Consider the following 12,564-nt stretch of genomic DNA (forward strand, 5'->3'; position numbering starts at 1 on the left):
GTAGTAGCCTCGTTCCAGAAGATGTCTGGCCATCCTCACCGATCAGAGCGATTGCTGAGACATGGCTTCATTTCCTCGGGGCTTGGTGATGGCCCAGGTTACCAGCTGGGAAGGACTCTGTGGCTCAGAAGGAAGGAGGAACACTCAGCAGGGGCAGGAGCAGGCAGAGGGGATTACACGAGGGTCAAGATTTCGCTGTTGCCGGTACAGGCCTCTGTCGGTCTGATGGAAGCCTTTATAAATAGTCTAGAGGGGTCCTGGAGGAGCAAAGCCAACTCTGTGTCTTCTGCCATGGAAGGACCGTTCAGGAAACAAGAGAAGAGAATTGGCCTTGAGTCTGGGAGTCTGAGACTCCAACCTGGACACGGACCCTTGGTAGACACCTCATTCTCAACTTACGTCCTTTTAACGTCCTCCCCCTACTCCCTCCCATGCCTTTCCCTGGCTTCTCCCCTGCAGGCATCAGGGTGAAGGAATTTAAAGACCAGCCGTCACTGCTGAACGGCAGTTACACACTCGTGCAGCTGCCGTATTATTTCCATGGCTGCGGGCATGCCGTTCACAACAACTCTCTCTACTACCACAAAGGAGGTTCCAACACCATAGTGAGGTGAGTCACCCGGGCCACAGCTGCCCTGCTCACGCATCCCAGACAGCACCTGTGCAGTGGCTCACTGATCCGGGAGCTGCTTAGGTGTAGGGAGCATGGTTCCCTCATCTTTCTGTCCCCAGAGCTTCCACACAGGGGTCAGTCAGGGTTTGCTAACTGAATGAACCACAGGACACAGTGAGGGAGCCCCATGACCCAGCCCCAGCCTGGGATCTGCTGTATTGCTGGTGGAGACACCAAGAGTAAGGTCAGAGCCGGAGAGAAGTAGATCTGGAGTGATAAGGGCTGTAGCTCTCTTAGCCCTGGAAAAAAGAGGCAGGCAGAACCTCGTGCTTCCCTGTCAGGAATACAACCTCGAAGTCGGTTGTATTCTGAAAACTTGGGGTGTGAGAATTTCATGTCATAGCTCAGATCATTGAAGACTAAAGACTGAACACAGTGCAAAGTCAGGGAATCTTTGTGTTCAGACTGAGCTGTCGTCCTGATGGAGCCCTGGCCAGGCCCCCTCTCCTCCTCTTTGCTCTCCTAAGGGGAAGGGAGGTGGCTACCTGGGGAGAGTGAGCCATGTCCTCCAGGTTCCCCAAAAGAATTGCTAAAATTCCGTCTTTGTGGCTTAAGAAGACAACAAGTTCTGGTCTTTAGAGGCAGAAGCAGGTCATCTTGGACAAACTGAGAAAGCAGGGAACTCAGTCAGGTTCCATCTTTGCCTATTCACTCCATGACCTTGACAGGACTCCACCTCCTGGGGTCTGCAGGTCCTCAGTAAAAATGAGAAGATGGACTAGAGCCTCTGCAGCCATCCAGCGGCAGCCCTATCTGAAATAATCCCAGTATGATGAAAGCCATGGTCCGAGTCATTCAAAATAAGAGATAAGGACCTGCAGGAAAACTGGGCCCCACTTCTCTCACCCTCATAAACCACCCCCCCGCCCATGAGGCCCAGCTACAACAACCTTGCTGGCACTGGAGTGTTGGTTAGGCTGGGGACGGGACACCTGTGAGCTATGCTGGAAGCATTCCACCCCCCTTGGCCTGCCTCTCCCTTCCCCCCCATTTCAACAGCTCCTTGGCTACCTCTTTTGCACAGTCTTGTGCTAACAGAAAACCGCAACCAAACCCCTCCTGTTTAGAAGCCAGGACCCCCCAGACACACTCCTTCTGGTGCCCTTTCTCCCATGTAATCCTATAGCTTCTTACTGCTCTCCCCCACCCCCGCCCAGGCTGTGTTTCCATAGGAATGAGCATGGTGAGGGAGCTCAGGGGTTAATGAGGCCCAGAAGGAGGATCGGCCACTCCAAGAAAGAGTGGCTTCTAATGAAACTTAGCCTGAGTGATGCGCTGCTTCGGTCTGTCCTGCAGCCCTGCTCTCCGCCAGCCACAGGGGAACTAGACCCTTTTCTCCTGTGAGAGACAAGTCCCTTCAAGAAACGCACCACAGGCACCAATACCAGAGCAATGGCAGTCCTGAACTCCAGGCATTCAGAGGACAGAGAAGACCGTGAGCTGAGCTGGGCAGGCAGGCTCCTCTCAAACCCTCACTTGCCTCTGGCTTCTTTTCACACTTACTTCAGGGGCTCCTAATTGGCTTCCGGCTAGCGAGGCTCCCGTGCACCGTCCCACCGTCCCCATTTCTTCTGCTGCTCAATGGCACCCTCTCGTGTTCTTCTTTTCTTTCAGCCCAATGTTCCCGAATTCTCGTTCCTGGAGTTAGGGTACTTTCGAATCACAGTCAATGTTTCTGATCAGGTCTGGGTGTGGAGTCTGCCAAATCAGCCTCCAGGAGCTGAGGGCCGGGGACTCCCTGCCGTAGCTCAAGTTATCCCTTCACTTTCCTGATGAGAAAACTGCCCTCACAGCAGTGACTTGGCTCCATCTCTGCTCAGCTGACTTCCTGCTTCATTTAGACTGTTGTGACATGTTTGTCTTTAAAACTCCAGCAGAGGTAGAGGAAAAACCCCCAAACTTGCAGCTGGAAAATTTAAATTCAAACTCTGGCTACTTACTTAGGTTCCCGGGTCAGTCACTTCTCCTTTCTCATTTGTAAAATGAAAAGACTGGACTAGCTCATTTTTAAAGGCCTCCTGCAGGTCTAAGAATCTTGGAGAGGACATTTCAGGAGATTAGCAAACATTCGAGAATCAGGAATGTTCCTGGGTCACGTGGCTCGCAGGTGGACACTCAGAGGGTGTCACCATCCTTCACATCCTTGACGCGCAGAGCACTGAGTCAACCGGTAGAATGGGCATGACCCGGAACTTAGAAATGCAGCATCCCAGGCTCCACCCAGTTTAATAGAGGATAGCCACAAACAAAGCCACCACTGTCCACAAAAATGCTGACTCATATCTGTCCTTTTATACATTTCAGATTTGATTTTGGCAAAGAAACATCCCAAACTCTGAAGCTTGAAAATGCCCTGTATTTTGATCGAAAATACCTCTTCGCAAATTCTAAGACTTACTTCAATTTAGCTGTGGATGAAAAGGGCCTTTGGATTATCTACGCTTCAAGTGTGGATGGCTCGAGCATTCTCGTTGCCCAGCTGGATGAGAGGACATTCTCTGTGGGGCAACACATCAATACCACGTACCCCAAAACCAAGGCCGGCAATGCCTTCATTGCCCAAGGGATCCTTTATGTCACAGACACCAAAGACATGAGGGTAACATTTGCTTTTGATTTGTTAGGAGGGAAACAGATCAATGCTAACTTTGATTTAAGAACTTCCCAGTCTGTTCTTGCCATGTTATCATATAATATGAGAGACCAGCATTTATATTCGTGGGAAGATGGCCATTTAATGCTCTACCCTGTGCAGTTTTTGTCATCTACATTAAACCAGTGAAGAGAGGCATCCTGTTCCCCCTCAGTAACTTTCAGATGTTCTCTGGCATCATTTATATCCCAACATAAATCTTGTCTGTAGGGTAACCAGGTACTTAGCTGTCATAATCTCATGACATGAGTGTTGATATGGTCAGGGAACCCCCTTTAAGTTCAGATTCCTTAGGCGGAAATAGCAAAGACGAAGTCAAAATGGCTGAGATTTGGTCATTTCTCCACAGACTAGCTGGCCAAGTTACCCCTTCCTCGTTAGGCCTTGTTTTCCCGACCAGTAATAGGCAAGGCCTGGCGAAGATGATTGGCAAGAATTCTTCCACCTGTAGCAAACTCCGTGATTCTCACTGTTGCTGCCCTCCCAGCGGTTATACATTTGGTTTTGGATTTCGGGTATTTAGCCACATGCTGAGCAAATTTACCTCCGAGTTTCTAAGCTCAATGCCTTGAGCAGAGAATTCCTGAGTACTGACTTGTTTTCAGTGCCCAGGGAAGCCGCTTGGACCCTTTCAGGCTGCGGAGGAACCAGATTTCCCGTAATTTATTACCTTTCTCTGCCTCTGCACCTGCCACCCCAGCACCAGAATGATCATTATCCTCAGCTCCCGCTTGCCCCTCCAGGATTAACAAAAAGCCAGGCACAGCTACACACTTGGGTTTGCTAATAAAACAGAAACGGGCCCTTTTCCGGGCTCCCATCCATCTCTGAGCATGCTGATTTGCAGGTGTGGATAAACGTTGACTCCTCAGGTCGTCCCGGCTTCCACAGCGACGCCTCTGCTCTCAGAGAACTAAATATTGTGTAAGTAGGCATGAACCTGGCTAGATCCGTGGGACGCCCTTGGCAGTTCTCCAGAGAGGCACGGTATGTGGCTATTATCTAGAACGGGGACAGACCAACTACGGCCCTGAGGCCAAGCGTGCCCACTGCCGGTTTCTGTAAGTTGTGCTGGAATGCAGTTACATGCCTTTGTTTATGTAGACTAGTTTGTGACTACTTTAGCAGAACTGAGTCGTTGCAAAAAAAGTTGAAGAGGGGCCCTCAAAGTCCAAAACACTTACCTTCTGGCCCTTTACAGCAAAAATTTGCCGATCCCTGATCTAAGATACAAAGCGAGCCTGTTGGAAGGTTGATTCACCAGGGTCCGTTTGTTATGTTTTGTTTTGTTCCACATTAAGAAGGAATAATTTATATTTATTTTTGAGCGTTTGGTTGAGGGGAACGGTGGGAACAGCATAAAATTCTGTGGCCTTCCCCAAAAGCAGTTTGTAAACTGTTCTTTCCCTAATATAGTTTTCCTCCTTGGACGCCAGGGGAAAAATCCGGCATAACTTGCACCTGAATGCCCTTAAGCATGTATTTTCTGCCAAATACGTTCTTCAAACATTCTGCAGCCTGGGGTCCAGGCAGGGCTGGTAAGAGGAGAGAGGAATCTGGAAAGTTACTGGGGTCCCAAGGCCAGGAAGGGGACTTAGGGATTTTCACCACTTTGTCTTTGTTGAGCTCATGTGTGTGGGGGAGAAGAGCTATACGCTCGAGGGTTTTTCCCCTGCGACTTCCAATTCACATTTGGGAGGCCCGGAGTTGTGGCTTTATATCGTATTAATAAAAGCATTTTGAAACTTAAGGGCTATAGAGATTTGAATATTTAAATCCCCCTAACCCCAAAAACACTTGGGCAGCTACTGGGGACTTTTGATATTATCGTGTTCTCAAAATAGCCAGTGTTTGAAACTTTTTCTCCACTTTTCTATTGGATCGGTTGTGTCATGTCAGCATAGCTTTGAAAAAAAAAATACTCTGCAGATTTATGTTTAAGATTTATGTTTATGCATCTAATGAATACTAGTCTTCTTCATTTAAATATATGTGTTGCTGTTTCTGGACACGGGGACCTCAATATGAATACAGTGCCATAGTAAAAGTTGTATTGGTAATAGTAATATATACAATGCTAATTGTATATATGGTAGCAACCAAAAAAGGTTATTGAATGAGCACATATTTCTTTTAGAACAAATTTTTTAGAAACCTCAGTCTTGATATCTGAGCTATCCTGGTTCCCTTAATTGTGGGGACAGAATCATATACTTATGGCTAGAAAAGCTCGTTTGGGATTTTTTTTCTTTTCCTATGGCAGAGGAGTAACCAGGACAACAGAGTCTGAGGTATAATCGGGAATGCTATAATATGCTTGAAAGTTTGTCTTTACAGAGGACTTTATAAGATTTGAAAAACTTAGAAAATTAAGATTTTACTGATTCTTGCCAGCAAGCACTACTTTATTTAAAAAAAAAAAAAGGTTTGGGCTCACTGTTAGAACATAAAATCTAATGTTTTGAAACCAAGATATCACTTTAGAAGTTCACACTGTCACTTATAATCAAAGTTTTTTTAAAGCAGTTTCCAAATATCTGTACTTCTGATGTCATAATCAGAGCTGATAATGCTCTAATTCTTCTCTAATCTGAAGTAGATAGCTTTTCCCTGGAAAGTAAATAACACCGTCCTCCCAACCTCAGCTGTAGGCCAGACCCTATTTCAAAACATTTTCTCTCAAACCGATAATGTGTCCTGTTTGAAGCTCTGAAGGCAGCCGGAGTCTCTGTGTATCACTAAGCACAGGTGTTAGGAGAGAGAAACAGCTCTGTGGTGAAAGTTTTAAAATGAGGTGTTCTGGTCTTCACGCCCCACCCCCCACAGTCCTTTTACCTTCAAGGTTGCGAAGTGAAGGATCAAATGAAAGCCCATGATCCTTGAGCGTCAGGAGTCCTTTTCCAAGTGCAAGAGGACACGTGGGCCGTGGCTATCTGATGTCAAACCATCTGAAGAAGCTGTGATGGGACTTCTCAGTTTTCAGCCTGCTGCGGTGACCTGGTGGGCGCGCTATTTAAAAAAAAAACAAACCAGATCTGGTTTCCAGATCTGGACCATTCTGAGCAACAAACGAATCATGGTGAATGGCTCTTCTTTGGTTGTCATTTATTTAACGTTAGTCCGTAAAATAATCACTGCTGGATATAATCACATGTTGAAACAAGTGTATTCTTATATTTGTCTCTCGTTAATTCCCATGTCACATCTAAAAGGAAAAAGTAACCACCGAAAACAATCTGTGGGAGAGGACAGTGGTTGGTCCTGGTGAAACTCTTGCAATTTGCTAACTCCTTCCAAAAACTGAAAAGTCATGGCTATGGACTGTGTGTTCTCTATAGGGAATCATGAAAGCTCTGTAAAACCATAATGTAAAACCAGTCACTAGAACCAGAAGCAGATAAATGCAGTAGAGATCTGCTACTTTATTGGCATAGGCAAAGCCACTTGAAAAGGACATCACCTCTTGGCCTAAAAATAAAAAAGGACAGATTTAAAAAAAAACAAAACTGTGTGTGAATTGGGGCAGATATCTTCACCCCTCAGCGCCTCTGTTTCATCTGTGAAATGTATAACAGTGTTCCCACTTCCTTGAATTTTTCTATGTGAAATGAGAAATGCTATGAAAATTGTTCAGTTCTTAAGAAATTACTGTTTTTCCTTTCATAGTTCATCCCTGTGGAGAATCAGAGTGACCCTGTGGTTCTCACAGTCAGGGGCTGCAGAGATGGGTCAGGATCATGGCATCATTGTTTCTGCCTACTGGCCTGTTTGATTAGGTAGTTAACACTCCATACCAGCACTAAACAAAAAAGCGTTCTTAGTTCTACAACAAGTTTACAGTAAAACTGGCCCACAGGGAAAAAAAAAAAAAAATACTGCTTGAGAACCTATTGCTGTGACCCGTAAAGTTCTTTCTAATCTCTGCTTTCTAACCTCTGTGCTACTGGGTAGTCCATGCATGCACTGATGATAACTTTTGTAAATAAAAGATTATAAAGCAAAAAGAAAGAAAAGCCTATTAAAAAAATAGCAGTCCACCAAAGATACAGATGTAGTGAAAAGAAGGGCCATCTGTACCCCAATGTTTATTGCAGCAATGGCTACGGTCGCCAAACTGTGGAAAGAACCAAGATACCCTTCAACGGATGAATGGATAAGGAAGATGTGGTCCATATACACGATGGAGTATTATGCCTCTATCAGAAAGGATGAATACCCAAATTTTGTAGCAACATGGACGGGACTGGAAGAAATTATGCTGAGCGAAATAAGTCAAGCAGAGAGAGTCAAGTATCATATGGTCTCACTTATTTGTGGAGCATAACAAATAACATGGAGGACATGGGGAGATGGAGAGGAGAGGGAGTTGAGGGAAACTGGAAGGGGAGATGAACCATGAGAGACTATGGACTCTGAAAAACAACCAGAGGGTTTTGAAGGGGCGGGGGGTGGGGGAGGGTGGGAGGTTGAGGAACCAGGTGGTGGGTAATAGGGAGGGCACGTACTGCATGGAGCACTGGGTGTGATGCCAAAACAATGAACACTGTTATGCTGTAAATAAACAAATAAAAAAAATAATAAAAAAATAAAAAAAATAGCAGTCTTGCCACTTCATTTTTTTTTTTTTAATTTAAGTTCAAGTTATTTACCATAGAGTATAGTGTTGGTTTCAAGGGTGGAATGTAGTGATTCATGCCTTACATATAACACCCAGTGCTCTTTACATCATGTGCCCTCCTTAATGTCCATCACCCAGTTACCCCATCTACCCCACTACCTCTCCTCCTGCAACTCTCAGTTAGTTTCCTAGAGTTAAGAGTCTATTATGGTTTGCCTCCCTCTCTGTATTTCATTCTATTTTTCTTTTCCTTCCCCTATGTTCATCTGTTTTGTTTCTTAAATCCCACATATGAGTGAATTCAATGATATTTGTCTTCCTCTGACTTAATGTGCTTAACATAATACACTCTAGTTCCATCCATGTCCTTGTAAATGGCAAGATTTCATTCTTTCTGATGGGTGGAATATTCCATTGTATGTATATATTACATCTCCATTCATTAGTTGATGGACATTCGGGCTGTTTCCCATAGTTAGGCTATTGTGGACATTGTTGCTATAAACACTGGGGTGCATGTGCCCCTTTGAGTCAGTATTTTTGTAGCCTTTGGCTAAATATCTAGAAGTGCAATTACTGGGTCGTAGGGTAGCTTTATTTCCAACTTTTTGAGGAACCTCCATGCTGTTTTCCAGAGTGACTGCACCAGCTTGCATTCCCACCAACAATGTAGGAGGGTTCCCCGTTCTCCACATCCTTGCCAACATCTGTTGTTTCCTGACTTGTTAATTTTAGCCATTCTGCCTGGTGTGAGGAGATAATCTCATTGTGGTTTTGATTTGTATTTCCCTGATGATGGGTGATATTGAGCAGTTTTTCATGTGTCTGTCGGTCATTTGTATATCTTCTTTGGAGAAATGTCTGCTCATGTCTTCTGCCCATTTCTTAACTGGATTACTTTTGGGGTGTTGACTTTGATGAATTCTTTATAGATTTTTGGATACTAGCCCTTGATCTGATATGTCATTTGCAAATACCTTCTCCCATTCCATCACTTGCTTTTTAGTTTTGTTGACTGTTTCCTTTACCATCCGAAAGTTTTTTGTCTCAATGAAGTCCTAACAGTTGATTTTTGCCACTTTTCTCTTGCTTTTGAAAACATGTCTAGGAAGAAGTTGCTGCGGCCGAGGTCAAAGAGGTTGCCACCTGTGTTCTCCTCCAGGAATTTATGGTTTCCTGTCTCACATTTAGGTCTTTCATCCATTTTGAGATTGCTTTTGTATGTGGTGTAAGAAAGTAGTCCAGCTTCATTCTTCATATTGCTGTCCAGTTTTCCCAACACCATTTGTTGAAGAGAGGTCTTTTTTTCCATTGGATGTTGTTCCTGTTTTGTCAAAGATTAGTTGACCACATAATCATGGGTTTACTTCTGGGTACCTTATTCTGTTCCTGTTCCATTGACCTGTTTTTGTGCCAGTACTACCCTGTCTCGGTGATTATATTTTGTAATACGGCTTGAAGTTGGGGATTGTGATACCTCCTGCTTTGTTCTTCTTTTTCAAGATTAGTTTGGCTATTTGGGTTCTTTCCTGATTCCATACAAATTTTAGGATTGTTCTAGTTTTGTGAAAAGTGCTGGTATTATTTTGAATGGGATTGCATTGAATGTATAGATTGCTTTAGGTAGTATAGACATTTTAATATCTGTGCTCCCAATCCATGAGCATGAACTAGTTCTCCATTTGTTTGTGTCATCTTCAATTTCTTACATCAGGGTTGTATAGTGTTCAGTGTACAGATCTCTAAGCTCCTTGGTTGAGTTTATCCCCAGGTATTTTATTATTTTTAATGTAGTTGTAAAGGGATTATTTTCTTGATTTCTATTTCTGCCACTTCATTATTAGTATATAGAAATGCAACAGATTGCTGTATATTGATTTTGTATCCTATGACCTTACTGAATTCATGTATCAGTTCCATTGGTTTTTTTGGTAGAATCTTTAGGGTTTTCTACCCATAGGATCATGTCATCTGCGAAGAGTGGATATTCTATTTTCTCCTTGCTGACTTGGATACATTTTATTTCTTTTTGCTGTCTGACTGCTGTGACTAGGACTTCCAGTATTATGTTGAATAAAAGTGGTGAGAGTGTACATCTTTGTCTTCTTCCCAATCTTAGGGGAAAGGTTCTCAGATTTTTACCATTGAGTATGTTAGCTCTGGGTTTTTCATATATAACCTTTACTATATTCCCTCTAAACCTACTTTGTTGAAGATTTTCATCCTGAGTGGATGTTATACATTGTCCAATACTTTTTTGCATATACTGAAATGATCACATGGTTTTTATCCATGTGAGGTATCACACTGGTTGATTTATGAATATTAAGCCCACTTTGTTTTCCAGGAATAAATCCCAATAGATCATGGTGAATGATTTTTTTAATGTATTGTTGGATTGAGTTTGTTAATATTTTCTTGAGGATTTTGGATTTATGTTCTTCAGCGATAACTGGCCTGTAGTTCTCTTTATTTGTAGTGTCCTTATCTGGTTTTGGCATCAGGGTAGTGCTGGCCTTACAGAATGAATTTGGAAGCTTTCCTTCCTCTTATATTTTTTGAAATAGTTTGAGAATACGTATTAAGTTGTTTTTTTTTGTTGTTGTTTTTTTTTTAATATTGAGGCTTCTTGGGTTTGTTGGTGCAGTGCTCACGGCACAGACCCCTGCCTGTTGGATTTTTTTTTTTTTCCATTTTATTTTTTCAGCGTAACAGGTAATGGGGAGGGCACGTTTTGCATGGAGCACTGGGTGTTGTGCAAAAAGAGAATATGTATTAAGTTTTTTAAAAATATTTGGTAGAATTCACCTGTGAAGACATCTGGTCCTGGATTTTTGTTTTGGAGTTTTTTGATTACTGATTCAACTTCATTGTTGGTAATCTGTTCAAATTCTCTATTTCTTCCTGCTTCAGTTTTGGTGGGTTAGATGTTTCTATGAATTTATCCATTTCTTCTAGGTTATCCAATTTGTTGGCATATAATTGCTCATAACATTCTCTTGTAGTCTTTTTTATTTCTGTGGCATTGGTTGTTATTTCACCACCACTTATGATTTTGTTCAAGTTTTCTTCATCCTTTCATCCTTTCGACCCTTTGTCCCTTCCTTCCTTCTTTCCTCCCTCCCTCTTTCTCTTCCCTTCCTTCCTTTTCTCTCTTTCTCCCTCTCTTTCTTTCTTTCTTTCTTCCTTCCTTCCTCCTTTCCTCTCTTTCTCCCTCTCTTTCTTTCTTTCTTTCTTTCTTTCTTCCTTCCTTCCTCCTTTCCTTTCCCCCTTTCTCCCTTTCCCCCTTTGCCCCTTCCTCCTGTCCTCCCTTCCTCCCTTTTCTTTCCCTTTTTCCTTTCCTCTCTTTTCCTCTCCTCTTCCCTTCCCTTCACTTCTGCTCCCTCCACTCCCCTCCCCTCTTGTTTTTCCTATCCTTTCCTTTCCTTTTTCTTTTCTTCTTTTTTTTCCAGCTAAAGATTTAGCTATTTCGTTGATCCTTTCAAAGAACCAGGTCCTGGTTTCATTTATCTATTTTTTTTTAATCATTTATTTATGCTCTAAGCTTCATTATTGTCTTCCTTCTGCTGGTTTTAGATTTTGTTTATTCTACTTTTCCCAGCCCATATAAGTATAAGGTGAGGTTGTTTGAGATTTTTCTTGCATTTTGACTTAGGCCTGTATTGCTATAACCTTCCCTCTCAGAACAGATTTTGTTACATTCCGAAGATTTTGGACCTTTGTGTTTTCATTTTCATTTGTCTCCACAAATTTTTTATTTCCTCTTGAACTTCTTAGTTTACCCATTCATTGTTTAATAGCATATTATTTAACCACTAATATTTGATCTTCTTGGATTTGTTGAGACTTGTTTTGTGGCCTACGATGTGATCTATTCTGGAGAATATTCCATGTGCATTTTAAAAGTATGTGTATTCTGCTGTTTTAAGATGGAATGTTCTGAATATGTCTGTTAAGTCCATCTGGTTCCATGTCTCATTCAAAGCCACTGTTTCCTTATTTTCTGCTTGGATGATCTGTCCATTGATATAAGTTGCGTGTTAAAGACCCCTACTATTATTATATTACTATCAATTAGTTTCTTTATGTTTATTATTAACTGATTTATGTATTATGTGCTCCCATGTTGGGTGCATAAATATTTACAATTATTATGTCGTCTTCTTGGATTTTCCTCTTTGGTATTATATAATGCCCTTCTTTGTCTCTTATTCCAGTCTTCATTTTAAAGTCTATTTTGTCTGATAAAAGTGTTGTTACTCCAGCTTTCTTTTCACTGTCATTTGCATGATAAGTGTTTCTCTATTCCCTCACTTTTTAAAAAATTAACATATAATGTATTATTTGCTTCAGGGGAACAGGTCTGTGAATTATCAGTCTTACACAATTCACAGCACTCACTATAGCACATGCCCTCCCCAGTGTCCATAACCCAGCCAACCTAGCCCACCCAACCCCCAGCAACCCTAAGTTTGTTTCTTGAGATTAAGAGTTTCTTATGGTTTGTCTCCCTCCTGATCTCATCTTGTTTCATTGTTTCCCTCCCTGCCCCTCATGACTCCCCTGCTCTGCCTCTCAAATGCTCAAATCAAAGAGATCATATGATAATTTTCTTTCTCT

General features: G+C 42.6%; 1 protein-coding gene across 1 annotated transcript in view; it reads left to right on the forward strand.

Annotated features, from left to right (window-relative positions):
• Window positions 1-7,430, forward strand: part of GLDN (gliomedin) — a 62,775-nt gene extending 55,345 nt beyond the window's left edge. Inside the window, exons 9-10 of the mRNA XM_046010225.1 lie at window positions 460-610; window positions 2,978-7,430. Of these exons, the coding sequence (XP_045866181.1) occupies window positions 460-610; window positions 2,978-3,455 (629 nt within the window). The 3' untranslated portion in view covers window positions 3,456-7,430. The remainder of the gene's footprint in view (window positions 1-459; window positions 611-2,977) is intronic.
• The last annotated feature ends 5,134 nt before the right edge of the window (window positions 7,431-12,564 follow it).

This window comes from Meles meles, chromosome 6, assembly GCF_922984935.1.
Source record: "Meles meles chromosome 6, mMelMel3.1 paternal haplotype, whole genome shotgun sequence".
Taxonomy (NCBI): domain Eukaryota; kingdom Metazoa; phylum Chordata; class Mammalia; order Carnivora; family Mustelidae; genus Meles; species Meles meles.